Genomic DNA, 25874 nt, shown 5'->3' on the forward strand with positions numbered 1-25874 from the left:
TAACTCGGTCTTTGAGTGCCCCGGTGTGGATTTTTCTGCGGCATTATTTCTGTTGCTGTCGCTGCTTTGGGGCTATGTTGATAATGATGGAGCGGATTGGCAGTGCTCCGTCTAGTAGTTGTCGCTCCTGTCATGGCACGGATGATGCACACATCCTTGCGGTCCCTCGCTCGGACGATGACGTAGTCGAGCAGATGCCAGTCCTTGGAGCGAGGGTGTCGCCATGGTGACTTGTACTTATCCCTCCTGATGAAACAAGGTGTTGGTGATAACAAGGTCGTGTTCTAAGCATTTTGTTAAGAGCAGGGTACCGCTGGAATTGGTTTACCCTACCCCTTCTCTGCCGATCACGCCGCCCCAGAGGTCTGTGTCCTCACTGACTCTGGCATTGAAGTCGCCGAGGAGGATCAGGTTGTCGTCCGTAGGAATTCGGGACAAGGATTGTTTGAGGCTGGAATAAAATTCATCTTTGGTCTCCTCTGTTGCGTCGAGTGTTGGGGTGTACGCGACGTTGACTGGCACAATGGGTTCGGGATAGGGTAAGCTGGAGAGTCATGAGACGTTCGCTTATCCCACGGGGCGTCTCTGAGGCGAAGCCAATTCCATGGAGGCGGCGTTCTTCTGGTTTACCTTTTCAGAGAAGGTGTAACCACCACCTTTTACTTTAAGCTGGTATTCCCCTGCCTGCTGGGTCTCACTTAAGGAAACGATGCCAACGATGTCAGTGTCTGAGTTCCTGGGCAACGATAGCAGTGCAACGTTCCGATCTGCTGACGTTGGGGTTGTCCATGAGGGTCCTGACGTTCCTGGTCCAGAACTTCATTTTGAAGGGTGGATGATGCCTGTGCGTGAGTTCTTTTAATGTGGGGTGGCCGTTGCACCCAAGCTACCACATAGCTTAGTAGAGTGGCAAGGGGGTCTGAGACGATTGGAGGCCAGTACATAAATGTATCAATATGGCGTCCGGGATGGCAGCTCCATTTTCACCCATGGCCATCCGAGGCCCTCTTTCCACCCCCCACCCCCCAACCACCTACACCAGGTGCCTGTGAAGCCTACCAGCAGGAACCCCGGGTCAGGATGTCAGGAAGAAGCTATGGTCACTCATGGACCGCTCAGGTTTGAACTCGGCGTCCCTTCGGCCCTCCTGGGACCGGCGACTCTGTATCCCTTTGGCCCGCTTGGAACTTGTGGTGTGGTTATTGGCAGCGGCCTTCCTGTCCTCTCCAGCAGCTCACCAAGAGCGGGGTGCAACCAACAAAAGCAAACAGGGCCTCAGTGCCTCTCACTCTCCACACCTGGGGTCCTTCACCACCTCTCCTGAAGGTGCTGCTCAATGCCGAGCTTACAGTTCACATTTCACCATAGGTAACTAGGCCCATACAGTTCAGCCTGGCCTTTGTATTCTCTGGATGACTAATCACTACACCAGCAAAGATAGGTCGACTTGGACAACCTACCACCAAACTGTCTCAAATCTAGAAGGCAATTTTGGACTGCACCGAAGCTCTTCAGCGATCTCCCCTCAGCCTTGATGACCGATGGCGAAATGCTTGGAAGAACTGCAACATACGGAATGGATTCCTTATAGAGGACCGCACACTACAACCTGTAGAGCTACAGAAAGGCACACTACACAAGAACAATGTGGAAAACTGCCCAGGTATTTCCTGGCCAAAAAGGTCAATCCAATCCAGCCAATTACCGCCTCATCAGTCTACTCTCAATCATCGTAAAAGTGATGGAAAGTGTCGCCGACAGTGCTATCAAGCGGCACTTACTCACCGATGCTCAGTTTGGGTTCCACCAGGACCACTCGGCTGCAGACCTCATTACAGCCTTGGCCCAAACATGGACAAAAGAGTTTAATTCCAGAGGTGAGGCGAGAGTTACTGCCCTTGACATCAAGGCAGCATTTGACCAAGTGTGGCAGAACGCTCTCCAAAAGAAAAGTTCTGGGCACGCAACTGATACTGTTGAACTGGTGAGCACTCTGCAAGTGTAAGTGTACATGTGTGTGGCCACACATTGCTTCCTCGGGTAGCCCCGGCCTCCCATTAGAGGGAGCAGTGTGCGGCGGCCCGGCCCGGCCCGGAAATCGGCGCAGTCCCGGCCTGCAAGACCATCAGCTTTGGCCTGGATATCCAACTTGGATATTGACATTTGATTTGCTTTTGCCACTACCCTACCAAAGAAGACTTGAGTTCTGTCACGTTTGTGAGCCAGTCACCAGTCACTCAATGATACGGGACTCGCCCCTTTTGAGCGTGGACCAATAAGCAGTCGGCATTTAGTCGCGATCTAGGCCGCAGGTTAAAAACATCCAACCAATCAGAGAGCGGCTTACTGCGCTGTTCACTTCGGGGTAACCAATGAGAAAACAGCGGGAAAAAACGGTTCATCAAACGGCGGCTGGGGTATCGAGGGGGGGGAGGGGAACGGTTACTATGGTAACGGACGGCCTCCTGGCCCCTCACTGAACGGCAACCGGCCCGAGAGCTCCCGCCGCTTCAGAGTCCCAGCTGCCGGTACCTCTGTAGCCCTGACCTGTACTTTGCCTCTCTCCCAAACTGACCCCTGTCCTGAGTCCCCGTGTTGTTGTTGTTGGCAGATGTCGCACTCCGACCGTTTGCAGTCCCTTCGAGACCAGAACAAACTTCTGCTGCAGCGGCTGAGCGCGGAGCGGCTTAGGGCTCCGTGGAGAGTGCCCGTGCCCCCCAAAAGCAACGACAGAGCCTGTCCGGCTGCCGTCAGCTCAGCGCAGGGCCGAGGTGCCGCACATTCCCGAGGGAACAGCTATAGTAACAAGATGCTAGAGGTAGGTGTAGGCTCCACATTTTAAGGAGAGTGCACTGCTCAAACTAGAATGACAGGAATGTGTTAATGAAAAGCTTATCAGCCTTTAAAATATATAAATAGTTCAACACTGTCCCTACAAACACTCCCAGAGCAGGTACCACACGGGTTAGATACAAAGTACAGCTCCCAGCCTACCTCACCACCATTTCTCTCGATTCCTCCACCGTCTCTAATTTGTCACGCTGCTTGTCCAACATCCAGTGCTGGATGAGCAGAAATTTTCTCCCAACTACATTTTTGGAAAACCATTGTCTTTGATCTACACCACCATCTCCGTTCCCAAGCCACCAACTCCATCCCTCTCTCTGGCAAACTGCCTGAGGCTGATCGTAACCTTCGTGTCGTATTTGACCCCGAGCTGAGCTTCCGACCACATATCCGCTCCATCACCAAGACCTACTTCCACCACTCTAACATTGCCCGCCTTCAGCTCTGAAATCCTCATCCATGCCTTTGTTATCCCTATCTAGACTTGACTATTCCAACTTCCAACCCTCTCCGAGCTGGCCACTCATTTTCCACCTCCATAAACTTGTCATTGTCCAAAACTCTGCCGCCCGACATCCTAACTCGTACCAAGTCCCATTCACCCATCACCGCTGCTTGGTGACCTACGTTTCCTCCTGGATGAACAACATATCGACTTTAAAATTCTCATCCTCATTTTCATATCTCTCCATGGCCTCACCCCTTCCTATCTCTGTAACCTCCTTCTGTGGCTCGGTGTCAAATTTTGTTAACACTCCTGTGATACGCCTTGGGATGTTGTATTACATTAAGGATGCTATATGGATTTTTGGACTCTAGGGATATGGGAATTGGGTAGAAAAGTGGAGTTGAGGTCGAAGATCAACTATGATCTTATTGAATGCGGAGCAGGCTCGAAGGGCCGTATGGCCTACATCTCCTAATTCTTATGTTCTTAAGTGCAAGTTGTTGTTGTATACTGTACTATCAAATGTTCCAACAGCAGGTAGGTGCAGAATAAATTAGCCCAACAACATACTTTAACTCTGGTACCTGAAGGGCCATTGGTATGACGTTCATTGATCTCACACCAGCCACCCTTAATGTCTCTTACTGAGCTGCCAAATGAGCTACATTTTCTCAGTTTGTATCTGTGTTGTGGCTCTATCTGTGAGCTGGGTTTGAATCCAGGCCGTGAGTGCAGTGTTTAAGGCTGGTTACTGCCCTGTGTACTCACTGACCTAAAACACAATATTTTGATTTTCTTTCAGGAGGATGATGTCAATTCACACAGGAATCCTAATTTAAAATACCAAGCTCGTTCGGAACTGCCAGGGCAAGTAATAGAGACTGATGGGTCACAGGAACCCACTGAGGCGATGGTATCTGAATCCCTACAGAGAAGGGAAGAATGCCGAGCAGCCCTTTCCAGTCTTTCAACACGCAGAGCCAAGAAGCAACGCTGGAACGTTGGTGCGGAGGATGGAGCGAGTATGGAGCTGCCTGACTGTCTTCCTGTCGGTGAGGACAGAGCCATTCCCAGTGTACAACACAACGGTTCCCTCTCAGCAGGTCTGTCACCTGGAGGAAGCCATACCCCAGCGGAGACACTGGGCCGCGAGATGAGCGAGCTGATGTCAGAGCCCAGAAGCATCACCTGCAAGCAGCTGACCAATTGTGGTGTGACTGAACTTTTTAAAAGCTCAACCCCTTTTACCAAACCCCCCTCTGCCCCGAGGTTAAGGAGACAGCCGGAGCTCCCCACACCGGGACTGCCGAGCACAGGGGGAGCCGGCTACAGGGGAAGCAGCCCCAGGCACCATTCTCACTTCCTGCAGACCCACAGTGAGGGCCCAAAGCCACGGTCCAAGCTGGAGCTGCCACTGTATGTGGACCAGCTGCTGGCTGAGGGCAATGATCGATACAGAGGGCAGTTCATCAGACATACTCAGAAGCCAAAATCGATCATCTTGGAATCCTGTGACAAGGTGGCAAAGGTAGGAGGCTATCCTCATTTACAACTGACGTTTGTTGCTGCGAGCTTTCCCCAGTTTGGCACTATAGAGCCAGGGATCTCTGAAGAACCGGCTTCCATGTCAATGATTGCAGATATAGGTAACCTGTTCCTATAATATACACTGCTAGGCAGAGTGGAGTGATATAGGGTCCATGACTGGGCTGGTGTGGAGTGATACAGGATCTGTGAGAGGGCCGGAGTGGAGGGATACAGGAACTGTGAGAGGGCCGGAGTGGAGGGATACGGAAACAATGACAGGGCCGGAGTGAAGGGATTCGGAAACTATGACAGGGCTGGAGTGAAGGGTTACGGAAACATGACTGGGTCAGAGTGAAGGGATACGGAAACTTTGAGAGGGCCGGAGTGGAGGGATACCGAAACTGAGGGGGGCGGCCGGAATGGAGGGATACACGACATGTGAGAGGGCTGGTGTGGAAGGATATGGAAACTGTGAGAAGGCCGGAGTGGAAGGATACGGAAACTGTGACGGGGCTGGAGTGGAGGGATACACGACCTGTGACAGGGCTGCAGTGGAGGGATACGGGAACTGTGACAGGACCGGAGTAGGGCTGAGGTATGAGTGACCTCTCAATCAAGTGACTGTGCGATTTGCCTCGACTGACCTCCCTCCGCCCGCACCAGCTTCTGCAAGATGCTCTCTGTCGCTGTGGGGCACATGATGAGGATTGCACCAATCGTCACTGGTAGAGGGGGAGCAGGCCGATAAATCATGCAGATTTGGCTGTTGGTCGATGCAGCCCAGAGTATTAAACTTTCTTGTTCATTCACAGGCGGACGTGGGTCATGTGACATTCCTGTCCCCAGACGAGGAGGCCAGCCTCCGGGCAGAGGTTCAATCAGTTCAACCCCTCCTGGGCTATGATTGGATAGCAGGTAATGTGCTGGGCTGTGTTGGAATTGTCCCGGGACTTTAACTGCCTGCCTGGGCTGAGGCTGGGCCTCTGTGTTTCCAGCGATCCTGCTTTTGCCATGTCTGTGCTGCTCTTCATTCCTCCTGCTGCGAGAACTGTGGCACGAATAGATACCGGTCTCCAGCTGCTGTGCTGTGCGATCCGTCTGGAGTGCGGGACGGTTGATTTTTGCTTTGTGTTCATCAGGTCTGATAGACGTGGACTCACCAGTGTCAGAAAAATCAGAGCAGTATTTTGTGGAACTGCAGAATTTCCGACGGGTGAACAAGGAAGAATGTGTCTACCAGGAGTACATGGTGTAAGTGTGAGCTGGGACTGTCCGGCGGAGTAAGTGTGAGCTGGGACTGTCCGGGGGAGTAAGTGTGAGCTGGGACTGTCCGGGGGAGTAAGTGTGAGCTGGGACTGTCCGGGGGAGTAAGTGTGAGCTGGGACTGTCCGGTGGAGTAAGTGTGAGCTGGGACTGTCCGGGGGAGTAGGTGTGAGTAAATACTAGGGGTTCGAGGGTCTCGTGAAAAGGAGGCACTGAAGGAAATCCTTATTAGTCAGGAAATTGTGTTAGGGAAATTGATAGGATTGAGGGCTGATAAATCCCCAGGGTCTGATAGGCTGCATCCTAGAGTACTTAAGGAAGTGGCCCTAGAAATAGTGGATGCACTGGTGATCATTTTCCAACATTCTATTGACTCTGGATCAGTTCTTATGGACTGGAGGGTAGCTAATGTAACACCACTTTTTAAAAAAGGAGGGAGAGAGAAAACAGGGAATTATAGCCTGACATCGGTGGTGGGAAAATGTTGGAATCCATTATTAAAGATGAAATAGCAGCGCATTTGGAAAGCATGACAGGATCGGTCCAAGTCAGCATGGATTTAGGAAAGGTAAATCATGCTTGACAAATCTTTTAGAATTTTTTGAGGATGTAACTAGTAGAGTGGACAAGGGAGAACCAGTGGATGTGGTGTATCTGGACTTTCAAAAGGCTTTTGACAAGGTCCCACACAAGAGATTAGTGTGTAAAATTAAAGCACATGATATTGGGGGTAATGTATTGACGTGGATAGAGAACTGATTGGCAGACAGGAAGCAGAGAGTCGGAATAAACGGGTCCTTTTCAGAAAGGCAGGCAGTGACTAGTGGGGTGCCGCGGGGTTCAGTGCTGGGACCCCAGCTATTTACAATATACATCAATGATTTAGATGAAGGAATTGAATAATATCTCCAAGTTTGCAGATGACACTAAGCTGGGTGGCGTTGTGAGCTGTGAGGAGGATGCTAAGAGGCTGCAGGGTGATTTGGACAGGTTAGGTGAGTGGGAAAATGCATGGCAGATGCAGTATAATGTGGATAAATGTGAGGTTATCCACTTCGTTGGCAAAAACAGGAAGACAGAATATTATCTGAATGATGACAGATGAGGAAAAGGGGAGGTGCAACAAGACCTGAGTGTCATGGTACATCAGTCATTGAAGGTTGGCAAGCAGGTACAGCAGGCGGTGAAGAAGGCAAATGGCATGTTGGCCTTCATAGCTAGAGGATTTGAGTATAGGAGCAGGGACGTCTTACTGCAGTTGTACAGAGCCTTGGGTGAGGCCACACCTGGAATATTGTGTTCAGTTTTGGTCTCCTAATCTGAGGAAGGACATTCTTGCTATTGAGGGAGTACAGCGAAGGTTGACCAGACTGATTCCCGGGATGGCAGGACTGACATATGAGGATAGACTGGATCAATTGGGCTTGTATCCGCTGGAGTTTAGAAGAATGAGAGGGGATCTCATAGAAACATATAAAATTCTGATGAGATTGGACAGGTTACAGGCAGAAAGAATGTTCCCATTGCTGGAGAGTTCCAGAGCCAGGAGTCACAGTCTAAGAATAAGGGATAAGCCATTTAGGATCAAGATGAGGAGAAACTTCTTCACTCAGAGTTGTGAACCCTGTGGAATTCTCTACCGCAGAGAGTAGTTGAGGCCAGTTCGTTAGATATATTCAAAAGGGAGTTAGATATGGCCCTTACAGCCAAAGGGATCAAGGGGTATGGAGAGAAAGCAGGAAAGGGGTACTGAGGTTGAATGATCAGTCATGATCTATTGAATGATGGTGCAGGCTCGAAGGGCCGAATTGCCTGCTCCTGTACCTAATTTCTATGTTTCTATGACTGTCTGCGGGAGTAAATGTGAGCTGGGACTGTCTGCGGGAGTAAATGAGTAATATATTGGCACAGATTGAGTATTGGTTAATGGACAGAAAACTGAAAGTAGGAATAAACGTGTCATTTTCCAGTTAGCAGGTTGTAACTAGTGGGATGCCGCGCAGATCAGCGCTTGGGCCTCAGCTGTTTACAAATTATATTAATGACTTAGATGAGGGGACCGAATATATCGTATCCAAGTTTACTGACAGTACAAAGCTAGCTGCGAGGAGGACGCAAAGAGCCTACAAAGAGATATAGACAGTTTAAGTGAATGGGTACGAATGTGGCAGATGGAATATAATGTGGAGAAATGTGGTTAACCACTGCTAAGAAAAATAGAAAAGCAATATTTTTTAAAAGGTGAGAGGCTGGGAAATGTTGGTATTCAAAGGGACCTGGGTGTCCCAGGACATGACTCTCAGGAAGTTAATGTGTAGGTGCAGCATGCAATTAGGAAAGCAAATGAGAGATTGAGTAGACTAGGCTTATATTCCCTGGAGGTTAGAAGAATGAGAGGTGATCTCATTGAAACATATAAAATTCTTAAGGGGCTTGACAGAGTAGATGCAGGGGTGATGTTTCCCCGGGTTGGAGAGTCTAGAACTAGGGGTCAGTCTCAAAATAAAGGGGCGGCCATTTAGGACTGTGATAAGGGGAAATTTATTCACTCAAAGGGTTGTGCATCTTTGAACTTCTCTACCCCAGTGGGCTGTGGATGCTCAGTCGTTGAGCATATTCAAGACAGAGATCGCTAGATGTTTGGGTACTAAGGGAATCAAGGGACACGGGGATCGTGAGGAAGGTGGAGTTGAAATAGAAGATTAGCCATGATCTTATTGGCTCGAAGAGCCGAATGGCCTACTTCTGATTCTATTTCTTATGTTTTTACGACTGTCCGGGGGAGTAAGTATTGATTTGTGGAGAGACTCAATTAAGCCATCTCTTTATTTTGCGGGAGAACATTCACTGTTTTCTGATTTGTCTCCGATATGCGGCCTCCAATAAATTATTGGTACTTTCCCTGTGATTTATGAAATGTTTTTGTACAGAGCGGTCAACAGGAGCAGGAACCCTGGCCGATTTCCCCTCTCTAACCCGGAGATTACAGGTTAGTGAGCAGGAGCCCTGGCCGATTGTGTTTGTTCTCTGTTGCCCAAAGGAGACTAAATTAGATTCTGGTAAAAGGCCCAGTATTTAGAACAGTGGTGGGCCTTTAATCAGATGTCGTCTTATTCTTTCACTTTTCAGGGCAGAGGACCTGGAGGTTCCGGTCGCGGATCAGGATGAGCTTAATTACAACCGTCACGTTCACCAGTGTGAGTAACCGTCCTGCTCGTGTTGAAGTTCGACTGTTTGGTTCAATGATGGCTCAGTGTGTATAGCTGCTGTGTGTTTTGATATTGAGGATTCCATTCTTAGGCGGTGCTGGATTGCCTGATGTTATCCAGGCAGCAATAGGAGCTACAATTGGCCGCAATGCCTGGTCTAGGGAGGGAAAATTAGCCAGAAGCCCTGCTCCTGATCACAGTCCAGTGCTTGTTTGGGGACACTGGTTAGGATCAGGTTTGACTGTGATGTAGTGAACCCAAGTGAGAGTCAGCACCTTCAGGAGAGGAGGAGACCTGAACCCCAGTAAGAGTCAGCACCTTCAGGAGAGGAGGGACCAGAACTCCTCAAACTTCTCAGGGTAATTGGGATTGGGCAATAAATTCAGAACAAATTTTTAAAACTGAACGTGATACCACATGTTCGCACATCACAAAATCTGAAACTGAGTAAATGTGATTGTTTGACCCCAGTTGAAGGGCAGTGTTTATAACCAGGCTTTTAGAGAAGCTGGAGGTCAATCCTGCATATTGCTCGGATTCAGGCTGCAGAGTGACCTGTTGCAGTGTTTTTGCGAGTTGACAATGGTGGATCTGCATGAGATAAAAGTTTCTCAAACGCGTGGCTGTGATTATCTATTTCAGGCACTCACTCTTACCGTGTTAACAGTCGCCTATTTGCAGTCCCAGTGGAACCAACGGCAGCCTGTCCTGTTTGTAAAACTCCCAAATCGAAGCGGCCGCACACTATGGAGGAGCCTGCTTACATCCGGTGAGACTCCACCCATTACTGCACGCACCACACAAAGCTATTTGTAAAACAGCAGCCGTAATGTCTAAAGCACAAACTGAGTTGGGTGTACACTGGGAAGGACTGTAGAACAATTCAACAGATTCGGAGTCTGGCTCCATGACATTCCAGATTCATATTTTTGCTCTCTGATTCTCAGACTCCGGCTCCTTGTTTTTGCTCTCACTGATTGCTTCTCAGATTCCGTTTCCTTGTTTTTGCTTTTTCTGGTTCTCAGCCCATGCCCTTGTTTCAGGCGAAGTGGCAACCATGTGCCAGCTGTGGCTCAGTTGGTAGCACCTTTGCCTCTGAGTCAGAAGGTTGTGGGTTCAAGTTCCACTCTAGAGACTTGAGCACAAAAATCTAGGCTGACACTCCAGTGCAGTACTGAGGGAATGCTGCACTGTTGGAGGTGCCATCTTTCGATGAGACGTTAAACCCAAACCCCGTCTTCTCTCTCAGGTGGACGTAAAAGATCCTATGACACTATTTAAAGAAGAGCAGGGGAGTTCTCCCTGGAGTCCTAGCCAATAGTTATCCCTCAATCAGATTATCTAGTCATTATCACATTGCTGTTTGTAGGAGCTTGCTGTGTGCAAATTGGCTGCCTACATTACAACAGTGACTGCCCTTCAAAAAAGTACTTCATTGGCTTTGAAGTGCTTTGGGACATCCGGTGAAAGAAAAACTTGCTTTTATTTAGTGCCTTTCGCAACCATCAGACATCTCAAAGTGCTTTACAGCCAATGAAGTACTTTTGGAGTGTAGTCACTGTTGTCACAATAGTTGGGAAAGGTTCTATATAAGAACATAAATAGGAACAGGAGTAGGCCATTTGGCCCCTTGAGCCTGCTCCACCATTCAATAAGATCATGGCTGATCTGATCTTCGCCTCAACCCCACTTCCCTGCCTGCTCCCCATAACCCTTGACTCCCTTATCGTTCAAAAATCTGCCTATCTCCACCTTAAATATATTCAATAGCCCAGCCTCCACAGCTATCTGAGGTAGAGAATTCCAAAGATTAATTTCCGTTTTAAATGGGCGACCCCTTATTCTGAAACTGTGCCCCTTAGTTCTAGATTTTCCCACGAGGGGAAACATCCTCTGGATCTATTATGTCACGCCCCCTCAGAATCTTATACGTTTTAATAAGATAACCTCTCAATCTTCTAAACTCAACGTATTGTCCCAAGAAACCACCCCAAATACACTCTGTGAACAACAGTGAGGCTTATCAAATGTTCATGTGTTTAGGTTTTATTCATAGCTCTGATAGTTACTCTCTCAATTGCAGCATGGAGTTTCCAGGCATCAGTTTTGGGCAGGATCTCCAAGTGGTTATGTCCTTATCGGAAGCAGTACCTGGGCTAGGCAGTCACTGGGTCGGAATTGTGCTGTGAATTGATCAGACTTGAATATTAAGGGTATCCAGGGATATGGGGATAGTGCAGGCAAGTGGAGTTGAGGTAGAAGATCAACCATGATCTCATTGAATGGCGGAGCAGGCTAGGGGGGCCAAGTGGTGTACTCCTGCTCTTATTTCTAATGTTCTATGTTTGTATCACTTTCAGAGTCAGCATCCCCAGATCAACCTTGCTCCCTCCGCACGAATACAAGCCACACCGTAGGAAAAGCTTTGATCCCAGTGACAGCCTGTCTCTGCCTTCAGTAAGTCTTTTACATACATACCAGCTTGAACCTCATTTACTGTAGCAGCTCTGTCCACCCAATTATACCTGAGGGCCCTGTGGTTGCAGATTTCTAGGGACCGTGATTATAACCAAGTTGGGATCTTGATTAGAGTTCCTGTGGTTACGATGGTTTTAATAAAATTAGTCACAGGGGCCGGTGATTCTGCCGAGGTTCCTCCTGGTTGGCTGGAGTCTGTGCCAGTCTTGTCAAACTACTCCCCTCAGTAATACGCACGCACATGTGATTTGTTTGCTGCAGAAATATTTTTCTTTTGGCCTTCATAAGTGATTTTCATCCCTTCGATGACTTGTTCTCTGGGCTAATTCAGCTCCCTCCCACGCCTGCAATCTCAGCATGCAGCAGGGCAAGTACTGCAGAACGAGAGAGAAAGTGCTGTAGAGGCAAACTGCAGAGAGGCAAGAGAGAGGAGGAGGAAAAAAAGGGAAAACAGGGTGGCAGAGAAGGGAGAGAGAAATAGGAATGGAGGAGGTAAAAGCAGAACAAAATAATAACTTTTATTTATATAGCACCTTTAACGTGGTAAAACGTCCCAAGGTGCTTCACAACAATTTTACAACACGTTAGATATTGACCATTGAAGGAAAAAGAGAAAAAGCGGGAGAAGGAAGTGTAAAAAGAGGTTAAAGGCTCAGGTCCGAAGTGGTTGCCAAAATGCGCACGCAGAGAGACACAGGTGAAAATTTTTTTAAAAATAATTCAAATTACATTGTAAATAATACAATAAGGAGTATACAGTAGTAAAATCAGTATAATAAAGATGAATTAGAATTAAACAAAATTAAATAATATATACCATAATTATAAATTAAGTTAATTTGAAAATCAGCAATTGAAGCAAATTAAATCTGTTATTAGCTGTCTTTAAGATTCATTCCCTGTCCAGTTATTCAATTAATCTGGAAGAACCAATCACTCCTCCATCCTTGTGATGTCACAATTTTATTACTTTTTATTTCTCATTTTGTCCTCTTGATGGGACCTGTAATAGCTCCAGGCTCGAGCTACCTCCGTTGTCGGGGAGACGCTGATGTTTAAATCTCTCTCCAGCTTCTCCAGGTTCGCGCTGCTTCCATTGTCAGTGAGACGCTAATGTTTAAATTTCCCTCCAGCTTCTCCAGGTTCGCGCTGCTTCCGTTGTCAGGGATACGCTGATGTTTAAATCTGCCTCCAGCTGCTCCAGGCAGAATGGGGAAAAATGCGAGAGACACAAATACCCGTGCAACGGCAAAAGAACAAATATAGGAAAATAAACATCACAGAACTTGACCATCACTGTAATTTTCAGAACATGTTTAAATGTTTCCATAGCTAATCCATGATTTCCTGTAACAGATTGAGAGCCCACATTATAATCTGTACAGTCAGTGACTTTAATGAGAAAGTATCCCCTTCCTATCTTATAACCTGATCATATATTTTTTCCTTCTGTTAATACTGAGAGAAACCAGCTGTTGCCTCTGTGCTACTTCTAGATGCAGAGTCTTCAGTTAGAGGTTTTAATAGAGGGAACGATGCTCACAGATAATACACACACGACAATGTGGGGGCTGCGGGAGACCATGCGTTACAGTTGCTGAGCTCAGCCGCAGGGTGATTAGCCCCCAAGTCTTCCTTAACTCTCTTCCGATGCTCTTGCTTTTTATCCTATAGCTAAAAAGGTAATTGCATCATACGTCCTCCATAACCTTCACTCTTGGTTTCCACGAACTCAGCATTCCAGAGAGTGGGTCTCATAACGAACAGTATCATTACATGTACAGAAGAGGTAAACATATGTATATATTTGGAGGCTCGAACTTGTGAAATTCTACAGCCAACGTCTATTTCAACAGATTTTGCAAAAACTGCTTTTTAACCAAAATGTGGTCCTGAACATAAATGGGTTCTTTAATAAAACTTTTACTGCTAGCGTTCCTAACACTACCATTCTGCCCACGGGTAAATCTCTATCTAATATACCTGTGCTGAATCTATGACAGTGTCACGTTTCATCCAGGATCTGTGTGTACATGACTACTAGTGCTCTTTTATAAAACCTTATCCTTTGCCTAGTGTTTAACCTGTGAATATCAACAGTTGAAAAAGGCGCACAAAAATGTTTCACATTTACAATGCAATGAACATAAAGCACTGGCAAACCAAAAGTGGAATCTGATATAGAAAAAGGGCAGTTCTGCGATTTAGTGAGTGAAGGCAGCAACAAGTGTGGGATTGAGCCTCGAGAATTCTGTGCTGAGTTATAGGGCTACAATTGATCAGAGTTAGGAGAAGAACATTCAGCTGATCTGTAATTGGCACTCTGTGCTGGGAAGGACATGTAAACAGACATCTGGTGTGGGCAGGTTCCGGCTTGGTTGCCCCTTGTACACTTTCAAAATATAAGTGATTGTGTGGCGCATTGTTGCGAGTCTGACCTTGCACTGTCTTGCCTCTGCCAGCACTGTCTGTTAGGCTGGGAGAGTACCGTGCCCTCCACCACTCCTGTCGCAAGCACCCTGGACTTACGTAGTACGCTGGAACACAAAAAGCCTTCATCGCAATTGACCCTTAACCTCTCCAACCTGGTAAGGTGCTAATGCTGTAATCTGTCATTGTTAATGCTTTCGAGCAGCCAATGAAATGTTTGTGGTGATCTGTGACTGAATCATATCACTCAGTAAAGGATGGTGTAAAATATGAAATCTTTTTCAGTGTTTGTATAGAGAGACCTTCATCGGGTTTAGTCTCTACATATAACTCCTGCCGTGTGGGTATGGTTGACACTGTTTCTGCCTTTAACATCTGTCCTTTTACCAGAGTTCAGCTCAGCGTACACGCCTTTTCACCATATCTCTGTAGAATCATCGACCTGCTTGAGCCCATTGATCTGCCTCTTTCAATGACTTTCCCTCACTTATTTCACAATTCCAATGCCCTTTATATCTGAATGTTCTGATTGATTTCCCTATTACTCTCTGCTCCTTAGCTTGTGTCCCTTCACATTTGAACCCTATTCACAGTGAAACATTTGCCCAACTTCCTCGATCCTCTTCAGTCTTTGAAACTTCAAATAGATTCATTCCAAAGTGTTGACCATCACCTTATGCAACTACTATGTGTCCCATCATGCAGAATTGTATTCCCGCAACTGACTGAAACTGAGTCTATCAATACATTTAAACGGGAGATAGATAAACACTTGAAGAGTGTACATAGGAGTACTAGTGCTGGCACTGGCACAAAGAGCGAATAGCTTCCTTCTGTGCTGTAATTTTTGTGAAGAACCAGTTGAATCAGTAACATGTGGTTTTGTGCTTGTGTTCCAGAGTGCCGCTGTATCTCGAGTGGCTGGAGGTACCAGGTCAGATGAGCTGCTGAACCTCTCGCGTTCGACACGCTACCAGTTTCAGAGACTGGAGCAAAGCCTGAGACTGAGACTGGACAGACCTCATTCAACATCCTACCCTGTCTATTAGTACCTAACCCCCACCCCCACTCCACACATGCGTTGAACAAGTGCCTGAGCTTTGCTGCAACCCCGGGGATTTTTGAATCTGTTTTTCTCGGTGAAATCTGGTTTGGAGATGAATTGCATACAGTGACCACTGAAAATCCAAGAAAAGAAATGGCAGTGGCTGGGATTCACTTGCTAACTAACACCTTATCAGATCCTGGCTGTGTTCATCAGCCCAGCTCAAGGCAAATAGCATTGGCAATGTTGCAATAAGGCTAGAACTAGTCAGCCTGAGGGGCATTTTAGGTGCGACTATCCGGCAGGCATGGTCAGGCTGGGGAAGCCATTTGACTAATTTGTGAGAATATACTAGGAAAGGATGTGGTCACTGCAGCTCTACATTTGGAATTGAGTTGTAAAGTGAATGGTGGAAAGGTGAAATAAAAGCAGAGAATATTGGACACGCACAGCTGGTCCATCAGCACCAGAAAGAGAGGCAGCTTAACGTTTGCTCCTGAACAGTCTCGATGCCAAATGGTAACCTGTCTGACTGACCTGTTTCTGTATGGGGAGCATGACTGCCTGGCTGTGTGTGGGCATGCCAGTGTAAGTGTGTGTGTGTGTGTGTGTGTGGCCATGTGTGAGTCCGTCCGTTTTAGTTGCTGGTTTAGAGTTGCTGGTATCTGTCTTTAGGCTGTGGCCTTGTGTCTTTGTCTGGAACTCTAACTTGAATGTTGAGTATTTTAACAATGGATTACCGCTGGCAGTGTGTGATCTGCTGGTCCAGGCCCTCCTCTTCTTGATATATTTTACTGCAATCAGCTTCTCACTTTTTAACTTTCTCAATAAGACCCTATGATGTCTGTTATGCTACCTCACTCTGAACGTTTCCGCGGGGTGTCCGGTTACCTGGGCTGCCACACTGTGGCTCACTCCAGGATGACATGGTGACTATAGAAAATCTGGGTTTTTTGTTACTTTTTTAATTGTTATTTCAAGAGTTTCCTTTCACTTAAATTGAGAATCCAATGCGTGTCTGTGTACCAGTTAGTCGAGTTGTCTTCTGTGTGTGTCTCCTGCAATGGTGTTCGAAGTCGCCATCAACGGATATTAACCCTTTCTGTGCTGCAAGCATGTGTCATTTGTAGCAAATGAGTCGCAAACTGCAGGTGATGGTGGGGGAGATTCCTGCAGGGTCCCTGTTTTTTTTTTAAAACTAATCTTTTCGTGTTTTTAATATAGCTTTTAATATTAGGTGCCAATGAGAAATCACTGGTTGAATCATTTAAAACAGATGAATGAGCTGATTACTGGTGTGACTGGGAGTGCAGTGTAACAGCATCACTGCTGCTCCCTAGTTTGCTCACACTCTGCCACTTTCCTCAACAGACCAGCCAAATCAGGGGGTGAGTATGGAGTCAAACATAGGAGGCTGCTCTCCAACACCTGCCTGACTGGAGCTATTTCAACAATCCCACGGTCAGCAACTGTGAGGGTGCCTATATTAACCAGTTAATCCCATTAGTTTCAGGCAAGAGGTCGGGAGTAACACCTTGCCTTTTTTTTTAACCAGGGATTTGCTCAGTGGTGACCATTGCTGCATAATACATCAGTGGACGTGGGCTGATTGACTGACCTGTGGATGTAGCCTGATTGACAGGCCAGTGGGTATGTTTAGAGTTGCTGGTATGTGTCTTTAGGCTGTGGCCTTGTGTCTTTGTCTGGAATTCTAACTTGAATGTTGAGTATTTTAACAATCGATAACCACTTGCAGTGTGTGATCTGCTGGCCCAGGCCCCCCTCTTCTTGATATATTTTACTGCAATCAGCTTCTCACTTTGTAACTTTCTCAATAAAACCCTTTGATATCTGTGATCCTACCTCACTGAACGTTTCCGAGGGGTGTCCAGTTACCTGGGGTGGTTCGCTCCAGGATGACATGGTGAACATAGAAATATCTGGGTTTTTTGTTACTTTTTTTTAATTGTAATTTCAAGAGTTTCCTTTCACACATATTTTGAGAATGAAGTATTTACAAAGTGTAGTCACTATTGCAATGTAGGAAACCTGGCTGCCAATTTGCACACAGCAAGGTCCCACAAACAGCAGTGAGATAAATGACCAGATAATCTGTTGGTTGAGGGACAGCGGGGAGAACTCCTTCTTCCATTAGTGCCATGGGATCTTTTACATTCACCCGAGAGGACAGACGGGGGGCCTCGGTTTAACATCTCAAGAAAGATGGCACCTCCAACAGTGCCGCACTCCCTCAGTACTGCCCCTTCCGACAATGCAGCGCTCCTTCTGTACTGAAACTGAATTGTTAGGGTAGATTATGGGCTCAAGTCTCTGGAGTGAATCATGAACCCACAACCGACTCATTGGAATTCAGAAGAATGAGAGGTGATCTTATCGAAACGTATAAGATTATGAGGGGGCTTGACAAGGTGGGTGCAGAGAGGATGTTTCCACTGATAGGGAAGACTAGAACTAGATCTTAGACTAAGGGGCCACCCATTTAAAACAGAGATGAGGAGAAATTTCTTCTCAGAGGGTTGTAAATCTGTGGAATTTGCTGCCTCAGAGAGCTGTGGAAGCTGGGACATTGAATAAATTTAAGACAGAAATAGACAGTTTCTTAAACGAAAAGGGGTTATGGGGAGCGGGCAGGGAAGTGGAGCTGAGTCCATGATCAGATCAGCCATAATATTGAATGGTGGAGCAGGCTTGAGGGGCCGTATGACCTATTCCTGTTCCTATTTCTTATCTGACTCAGACGAGGGTAGTATCACTGAGCCACAGATGACATGTAATGAAATAATGCATTGAAGTGTTTAAACAGCATTCCACAGACAGTATCTAACAGGTCTTTTATCAGTATAATCACATTCATGTGTCAGCAGGTGTGAATCATTTTCTGGACACTGAACTGGTAGATGACTCTCCAGTGTGAGTGCGCCGATGTTTAATCAGGCTTGACGAGTCAACAAATCCCTTCCCACATTCGGAACAGATGAACGGCCGCTCTCCTGTGTGGATGCGCTGGTGTTCCAGAAGGCTGTATGACACAGTGAAACCCTTCCCACACTCGGAGCAGGTGTACGGCCTCTCACCGCCGTGAATGGTGGAGTGCCGCTTTAGGCTGTAGGCCTGATTGAAGTTGTTGCCACAGTCCGGGCACTGGAACACTCTCAGTCGGGCATGTGTCTTGCCATGATTCTCCAGCCACTGTGGTGTTTTAAACCCCTTTCCACAGACTGAGCAGACAAAGGGCTTCTCTGCTACCCCCACAGGCTGCTGCTCTGCAGATCCAGCTCGGTGCAGGCTGCTGGTCAAGGCCTGAGGGGCTGCTGCGATCAACCTGTCTGTTTGAAAACCTTCCATCTCCAATACTCCAGTGTGAATGTGCTGGTGTTTAATTAGGCTTGATGAATCAACAAATCGCTTCCGGCACACGGAACAAGTGACTGACTTCTCTCCAGTGTGAACACGCTGATGTGTCAACATGGTGGAACGCTGAGTGAATCCCTTCCCACACCCTGTGCAGGTGAATGGCCTCTCCCCAGTGTGAATGCGCTGGTGTGTCTGCAGGTTGAATGACTGAGTGAAACCTTTTCCGCACACAGAGCAGGTGAATAGCTTCCCTTCGGTGTGAATGCGTTGGTGTGTCAGCATGTGGGATGAATGAATGAATCCCTTCCCACAAGCTGAGCATGTGAACGGCCTCTCTCTGGTATGAATACGCTGATGTGTCAGCAGATCGGTTGAATTGATGAATCCTTTTCCACACACTGAGCAGATGAATGGTCTGTCCTCAATGTGCAGGCGCTGGTGTGTCAGCAGGCTCGATTTAACAGAGAATCTCTTCCCACAGGTGGAGCAGATGAATGGCCTCTCTCCAGTGTGAACTCGCTGGTGTTCCACCAGGTTCGATTTAACAGTGAATCCCTTCCCACAGTCTGAGCAGATAAATGGCCTCTCTCCTGTGTGAATCCGCTGGTGTTTCAGCAGGTTGGAAGATACAGTGAATCCCTTCCCACACTCGGAACAGATGAATGGCCTCTCTCCTGTGTGGATGCGCTGGTGGTCCAGGAGGCTGGATGACACGGTGTAACCCTTCCCACAGTCGGAGCAGGTGTACGGCCTCTCACCGCCGTGAATGGTGGAGTGCCGCTTTAGGCTGTAGGCCTGATTGAAGTTCTTGCCACAGTCAGGGCATTGGAACATTCTCACTCGGGCATGTGTCTCGCCATGCTTCTCCAGCCACCGTGGCGTCTTAAACCCTTTCCCACAGACTGAGCAGACAAAGGGCTTCCCCGTTACCCCCACAGGCTGCTGCTCTGCAGGCCCAGCTCGGTGCAGGCTGCTGGTCAAGGCTTGAGGGGCTGCTGAATTCGACCTGTCTGTTTGAAAGCCTTCCATCTCCAATACTCGCAGGCCTGGGCCTGAACACCTCTCTCTCCGGCTGGAACTCCTAATTCTTATTGTTCTCTCCGTTGCAAAATGGTTCCTGCCTCCTGCTTTTCACTTGTTGCGACACTGAAACCTGTGATTGACAGCTAGTCTGGGGAGGGGCCATGTGCTTTCTACGAATGCGCTCTGAGGGATCGGCCCCGGTTGCCAGGTTACAGCGTCCTGGTATTTAAAGATGGCGTCGCGCTGGCGGCTGCTGCTATTGGTATCGGCGGCGGTGGGCGGGGCCGGTCCAGAAGGAGAGGCGGGGCCCGGAGCCGAGCAAGATGGTAAATGGAGAGGACGGGAAATCCGGGCAGCGGCGGCACCCGACACCGGGAAACAGCAGGCCAAACCCAGGCCCAGTCTGGGGAAAGGCCGGGAAAGCCAGTTAGCTCAGGCGTGGAGTTGGGTTAGGGCTGCGGGTCTCAAAAGGCCAGTGGTCGCGAGCCCTTTAATTCTGGGATCGTGAATATGGAGCAAATCCACCCGCGGCAGAGTGAAATCAACAGGGATTCGTCACCTTACACATTGGCGCAAACTAAAGCCAACAAAGCCTGATATTAACCGGCTGGAAGGTGTCACCTCAGCACCTGGGGTGTGGCTGTCTGGCGCCTATTGCCTGGTGTCTGCTGTCTGGCTCTTGGTGTCTGTGAGGAACATGAGTGGCCCCCTGTGTTAAACACTGCTCGGATTAGATCCTCTGCTCGGGGCTAATTTCCCGGGTCTGCGTTTGTTCCCTGGCCCAGTCACTGGGTGAGTTTATCTGGGACCAGATTAAGATCTAAAGCCATGGGGGCGTGGAGCATACGAGATTACAGCTGTACTGTCACAAGGACAGAAGCTTCTCAAATTTGCAGCAGCATTGGTGAGGTCAATCCTTAGAAAGGACGGTTAATTGTGGGGAGCTGGGATCCGTCAGTGTCAGACAGTGAGAGGTTCGTTTTTTTTCATTACAGCTGATGGTTAAGGGGCGACCTGTTCGATGTCTCCAAAATTGTGAAGAGACAGTGGCAGCATGGATGCAACATTGGCCACGGTACAGAAAGCAGAGTAGTGGTAAACGGTTGTTTTTTCAGACTGGAGGGAAGTATACAATGGTGTTCCCCAGGGGTCGGTATTACAACCACTGCTCTTTTCCATACGTATTAATGGCCTGGACTTGTGTTTACAGGGCATAGTTTCAAAGTTTGCAGATGATGCGAAACTCAAAAATGTAGTGAACAATGAGGAGGATAGTAACAGACTGCAGGAGAACATAGACTGGTGAAATGGGCAAAACGTGGCAGATGAAATTTAACGCAAAGTGTGAAGTGATACATTTTGGTAGGAAGAATGAGAAGAGGCAACATGAAATAATTGGTACAATTTTAAAGGGGGGTGCAGGAAGATCCGGTAGTGCATGTACACAAATCCTTGAAACATAGAATCATAGAAAATAGGTGCCGGAGTAGGCCATTCGGCCCTTCGAGCCTGCACCGCCATTCAATGAGTTCATGGCTGAACATGCAACCTCAGTACCCCATTCCTGCTTTCTCGCCATACCCCTTGATCCCCCTAGTAGTAAGGACTATATCTAACTCCTTTTTGAATATATTTAGTGAATTGGCCTCAACAACTTTCTGTGGTAGAGAATTCCACAGGTTCACCACTCTCTGGGTGAAGAAGTTTCTCCTCATCTCGGTCCTAAATGGCTTATCCCTTAGACTGTGACCCCTGGTTCTGGACTTCCCCAACATTGGGAACATTCTTCCTGCATCTAACCTGTCTAAACCCATCCGAATTTTAAACGTTTCTATGAGATCTCCTCTCATTCTTCTGAACTCCAGTGAATACAAGCCCAGTTGATCCAGTCTTTCTTGATATGTCAGTCCCGCCATCCCGGGAATCAGTCTGGTGAACCTTCGCTGCACTCCCTCAATAGCAAGAATATCCTTCCTCAAGTTAGGAGACCAAAACTGTACACAATACTCCAGGTGTGGCCTCACCAAGGCCCTGTACAACTGTAGCAATACCTCCCTGCCCCTGTACTCAAATCCCCTCGCTATGAAGGCCAACATGCCATTTGCTTTCTTAACCGCCTGCTGTACCTGCATGCCAACCTTCAATGACTGATGTACTATGACACCCAGGTCTCATTGCACCTCCCCTTTTCCTAATCTGTCACCATTCAGATAATAGTCTGTCTCTCTGTTTTTACCACCAAAGTGGATAACCTCACATTTATCCACATTATACTTCATCTGCCATGCATTTGTCCACTCACCTAATCTATCCAAGTCACTCTGCAGCCTCATAGCATCCTCCTCGCAGCTCACACTGCCACCCAACTTAGTGTCATCCGCAAATTTGGAGATACTACATTTAATCCCCTCGTCCAAATCATTAATGTACAATGTAAACAGCTGGGGCCCCAGCACAGAACCTTGCGGTACCCCACTAGTCACTGCCTGCCATTCTGAAAAGTACCCATTTACTCCTACTCTTTGCTTCCTGTCTGACAACCAGTTCTCAATCCATGTCAGCACACTACCCCCAATCCCATGTGCTTTAACTTTGCACATTAATCTCTTGTGTGGGACCTTGTCAAAAGCCTTCTGAAAGCCCAAATATACCACATCAACTGGTTCTCCCTTGTCCACTCTATTGGAAACATCCTCAAAAAATTCCAGAAGATTTGTCAAGCATGATTTCCCTTTCACAAATCCATGCTGACTTGGACCTATCATGTCACCTCTTTCCAAATGCGCTGCTATGACATCCTTAATAATTGATTCCGTCATTTTACCCACTATTGAAGGTAGCAGGGTAAGTTTAAAAGGCTGTAAACGCATATGGGGGGATCCTTGACTTTATTAATAGAGAATATAGTACAAAACCAAATCTTTATAAAACATGGTTAGACTTCAGTTGGAACATTGTACTCAATTTTAGACACCACATTTTAGGAAGAATGTCAAGGCCTTGGAGAGGGTGCAGAGAAGATTTGCTAGAATGGTACCAGGGATGAGAGACTTTCAATAAAGTGGAGAGACAGCAGAAGCTGGGATTGTTCTTCTTGGAGCAGAGAAGGTTAAGAGGAGATTTGATAGAGGTGTTCAAAATCATGAATGGTTTTGATAGAGTAAATAAGGAGAAATTGTTTCCAGAAGGGTTGACAACCAGAAGATAATGATTTAAGGTAATTGGCAAAAGAACCAGAGGTGACATAAGGAAACATTGTTTTAAACAGCGAGTTGTGATCCGGAATGCACTGTCTGAAAGGGTGTTGGAAACAGATTCAATAGTAATATTCAAAAGAAAATTGGATAAATAAAATCAGGATTATGGGGAAAGAGCAGGGGAGTGGGGTTAATTTGATAGCTCTACCAAAGAGCCGGCACAGGCTCGATGGGCCGAATGGCCACCTTCTGTGCTGCATCATTCTATGATTCGGTGAAGAGGTAAATCGTGTGAGATTCATCCCACGAGTTGGTGAGATAGTAACCGATCCCAAATTTAACACAGGAGGGTTAGAATCTCTGTCAGAAACCAATGTTGAAGCATAGTCCATAAATTCTTTTAAAAGAAAATAAGATAGCTATTTGAAAAAGAGGTTAAAGAGTTCGGGGAGAGAACATGACAGTGGGTTTAGATTGGTTGCCTCGTGGGGAAAAGCAGCGGTGCGGACTTGATGGGCCGAATGGCCTGTTTCTGAGCTGTAATATTTTGCGAATTTATGAATTGTAACAGCAGGAACTGTCTATTCTGTCAGAGTTTCCAAATGACTAACTACAGAATGGGGAACTTCAGATAGCAAAAGTACAAATGCCTTCGTTGAGAAATCAATTAAATCAAAAGTTGCTTTGCTGGGTGACTCTTTATATTTGAAATCTTCGATATTCTATTCTCTTAAATACTCGGGGGTGTACAGTGAGGCTGTGGGTCGGTGCTGGACACTTGGATTGCAGTGTGTTGAAAGGGGCCTTCAGTTTTAATTAAGTTTCGGTGTGCTGTCTTCCCAGATGGTCCGGAGTTCCAGTGGAACGAGTGGGAGCCCTGGGTGTGTATGTGTGACATTGGCAAACAAGGCCGGATCCGCTACTTCGTGGTGTCGTCGGACATAGCAACGAACAACGTGAGCCTGGATGAATTCTGGCAGGTCAAACCGTGCGCCCTTGCCGACTGTGCGAACTGTCAGACCACCGAGTGCCCGATCCCGGAGGTCGGGGTGAGAGCGGCCTCGATGTTCAACCGCCGGTTCAGACGGCCCGCCGCCAGCAACCTGCGAATCCCTGACACCAAACCCGCCCAGGCAAATTCATACGACAGTCTCCCGGTGATCGACGACGTTGGATAGGACGCGGCTTCTTCGCTCAGCAGCCTCGGTCAGCTTCACATCTCTGCTCATTTGACAGAAATAAATCATATCGCAGAGAGTTTGTTTCAACGTGTTTCAGTAATCCCCACCCCGGACGGTCTCCGAGACACAGGTTCCCTTTGACACCCGTCCGTCTGCTCGTTCTCACTGAATCAGTCCAGACAACCAGTGTGGCCGACTCGGTTACAGCCGAGCCCGACCCTGTCGAGGTCTGAAGCCAGTTTGACCTGGCCAAGTGACGCAGCCAGGGTGTGACCGTATGACCCAGTGACCCAGCCCAGGGTGTGACCATGAGGACCAGTGACCCAGCCCAGAGTGTGACCCAGCCCAGGGTGTGACCGTAAGAACTAGGAGTAGGCCATTTGGCCCCTTGAGCATGCTCCGCCATCAGATCTGATCATGGACTCAGCTCCACTTCCCTGCCTGCTTCCCATAACCCTTTATTTCCTTATCGCTCAAAAATCTGTCTATCTCCACCTTAAATATATTCAATGACCCAGCCTCCACAGCTCTCTGGGGCAGAGAGTTCCATAGATTTACAACCTTCTGAGAGAAGAAATTTTTCCTCATCTCAGTTTTAAATGGGCATCCCCTTATTCTTAGAATAATGTCCCCCGGTTTTAGTTTCCCCTATGAATGGAAATATCCTCTCTGCATCCACCTTGTCGAGCCCCCTCATTATCGTATATGTTTAGACAAGATCACCTCTCATTCTTCTGAACTCCAATGAGTAAAGGCCCAACGTACTCAACCTATCTTCATAAGTCAACCCCCTCATCTCCGGAATCAACCTAGTGAACCTTCTCTGAACAGCCTCCAATGCAAGTATATCCTTCCTTAAATATGGAGAGCAAAACTGTACACAATACTCCAGGTGTGGCCTCACCAGTATCTTGTACAATTGTAGCAGGACTTCTCTGCTTTTATACTCTATCCCCCTTACAATAAAGGCCAACATTCCATTTGCCGCCTTGATTACTTGCTGTACCTGCATACTAACTTTTTGTGCTTCATGTACAAGGAACCCCAGGTCACTCTGTACTGCAGCACTTTGCTATTTTTCTCCATTTAAATTATAATTTGCTTTTCTATTTTTTCTGCCAAAGTGGATAACCTCACATTTTCCCACATTATACTCCATCTGCCAAATTTTTGCCCACTCACTTAGCCTGTCTATATCCCTTTGCAGATTTATTGTGTCCACCTCACAATTTGCTTTCCCACCCATCTTTGTATCATCAGCAAACCTGGCTACATTACACTCTGTCCCGTCATCCAAATCATTAATATAGATTGTAAATAGTTGAGGCCCCAGCACCGATCCCTGCGGCACCCCACTAGTTACTGGTTGCCAACCGGAAAATGACACATTTATCCTGACCCTCTCTTTTCTGTTAATTAGCCAATCCTCTATCCATGCTAATATGTTACCCCCAACCCTGTGAACTTTTATCTTGTGCAGTAACCTTTTATGTGGCACATTATCAAATGCCTTCTGGAAATCCAAATGCATCACATTCATTGGTTCCCCCTTATCCACCCTGCCCGTTACATTCTCAAAGAAGTCCAGCAAATTTGTCAAACATAATTTCCCTTTCATAAAACCATGCTGACGCTGCTTGATTGAATTATGCTTTTCCAAACGTCCTGCTACTGTTTCCTTAATAATGGACATAAAAAGGGAAAAGAGTGGCTAAAGTAAATGTTGCTCCCTTAGAGGATGAGACTGGGGGATTAATAATGAAGAACAGGGAAATGACAGAGATGTTGAACAAATATTTGTATCGGTCTTCCTACTCCTTCTCCTATTATGTTCTTATGTAGAAACTCTTA

General features: G+C 47.2%; 2 protein-coding genes across 5 annotated transcripts; one reads left to right on the forward strand and one right to left on the reverse strand.

Moving 5' to 3' along the window:
• Window positions 1-2401: 2401 nt before the first annotated feature.
• miip (migration and invasion inhibitory protein) lies at window positions 2402-24168 on the forward strand. Of its 4 annotated transcripts, none has more exons than XR_011587637.1 (10): window positions 2402-2818; window positions 4098-4823; window positions 5635-5737; window positions 5962-6073; window positions 9215-9282; window positions 9937-10063; window positions 11655-11751; window positions 14235-14360; window positions 15102-16897; window positions 23686-24168. XR_011587637.1 is itself a non-coding variant. In XM_070860379.1 (9 exons), exons 1-9 carry the CDS (start codon window positions 2612-2614, stop codon window positions 15249-15251), a joined length of 1716 nt encoding a protein of 571 aa, XP_070716480.1. In that variant the 5' UTR covers window positions 2402-2611; the 3' UTR covers window positions 15252-17104. The 4 variants fall into 4 exon arrangements, 2 of the variants coding, with proteins under 2 accessions (XP_070716480.1, XP_070716481.1); XR_011587638.1 differs by having other exon boundaries at window positions 15102-15766; window positions 23686-23702; XM_070860379.1 differs by lacking the exon at window positions 23686-24168 and having other exon boundaries at window positions 15102-17104.
• On the reverse strand, window positions 17234-19745 carry LOC139229298 (zinc finger protein 432-like). The gene has a single exon (XM_070860982.1). It carries the CDS (start codon window positions 19649-19651, stop codon window positions 18140-18142), a length of 1512 nt encoding a protein of 503 aa, XP_070717083.1. The 5' UTR covers window positions 19652-19745; the 3' UTR covers window positions 17234-18139.
• Window positions 24169-25874: the final 1706 nt, after the last annotated feature.

Source organism: Pristiophorus japonicus, chromosome 18, assembly GCF_044704955.1.
Source record: "Pristiophorus japonicus isolate sPriJap1 chromosome 18, sPriJap1.hap1, whole genome shotgun sequence".
NCBI classification, from domain to species: domain Eukaryota; kingdom Metazoa; phylum Chordata; class Chondrichthyes; family Pristiophoridae; genus Pristiophorus; species Pristiophorus japonicus.

What these genes read in the sequence shown, in the direction of transcription:
- miip (XM_070860379.1), top strand. Translation starts at nt 2,612, where the DNA reads ATGTCGCACTCCGACCGTTTGCAGTCCCTTCGAGACCAGAACAAACTT. An exon ending in GTCTACCAGGAGTACATGGT is followed by an intron (nt 6,074 to 9,214) that starts GTAAGTGTGAGC and finishes TTCACTTTTCAG; the next exon opens with GGCAGAGGACCTGGAGGTTC. An exon ending in CAACCGTCACGTTCACCAGT is followed by an intron (nt 9,283 to 9,936) that starts GTGAGTAACCGT and finishes TATCTATTTCAG; the next exon opens with GCACTCACTCTTACCGTGTT.
- LOC139229298 (XM_070860982.1), bottom strand. Translation starts at nt 19,651, where the DNA reads ATGGAAGGCTTTCAAACAGACAGGTCGAATTCAGCAGCCCCTCAAGCC.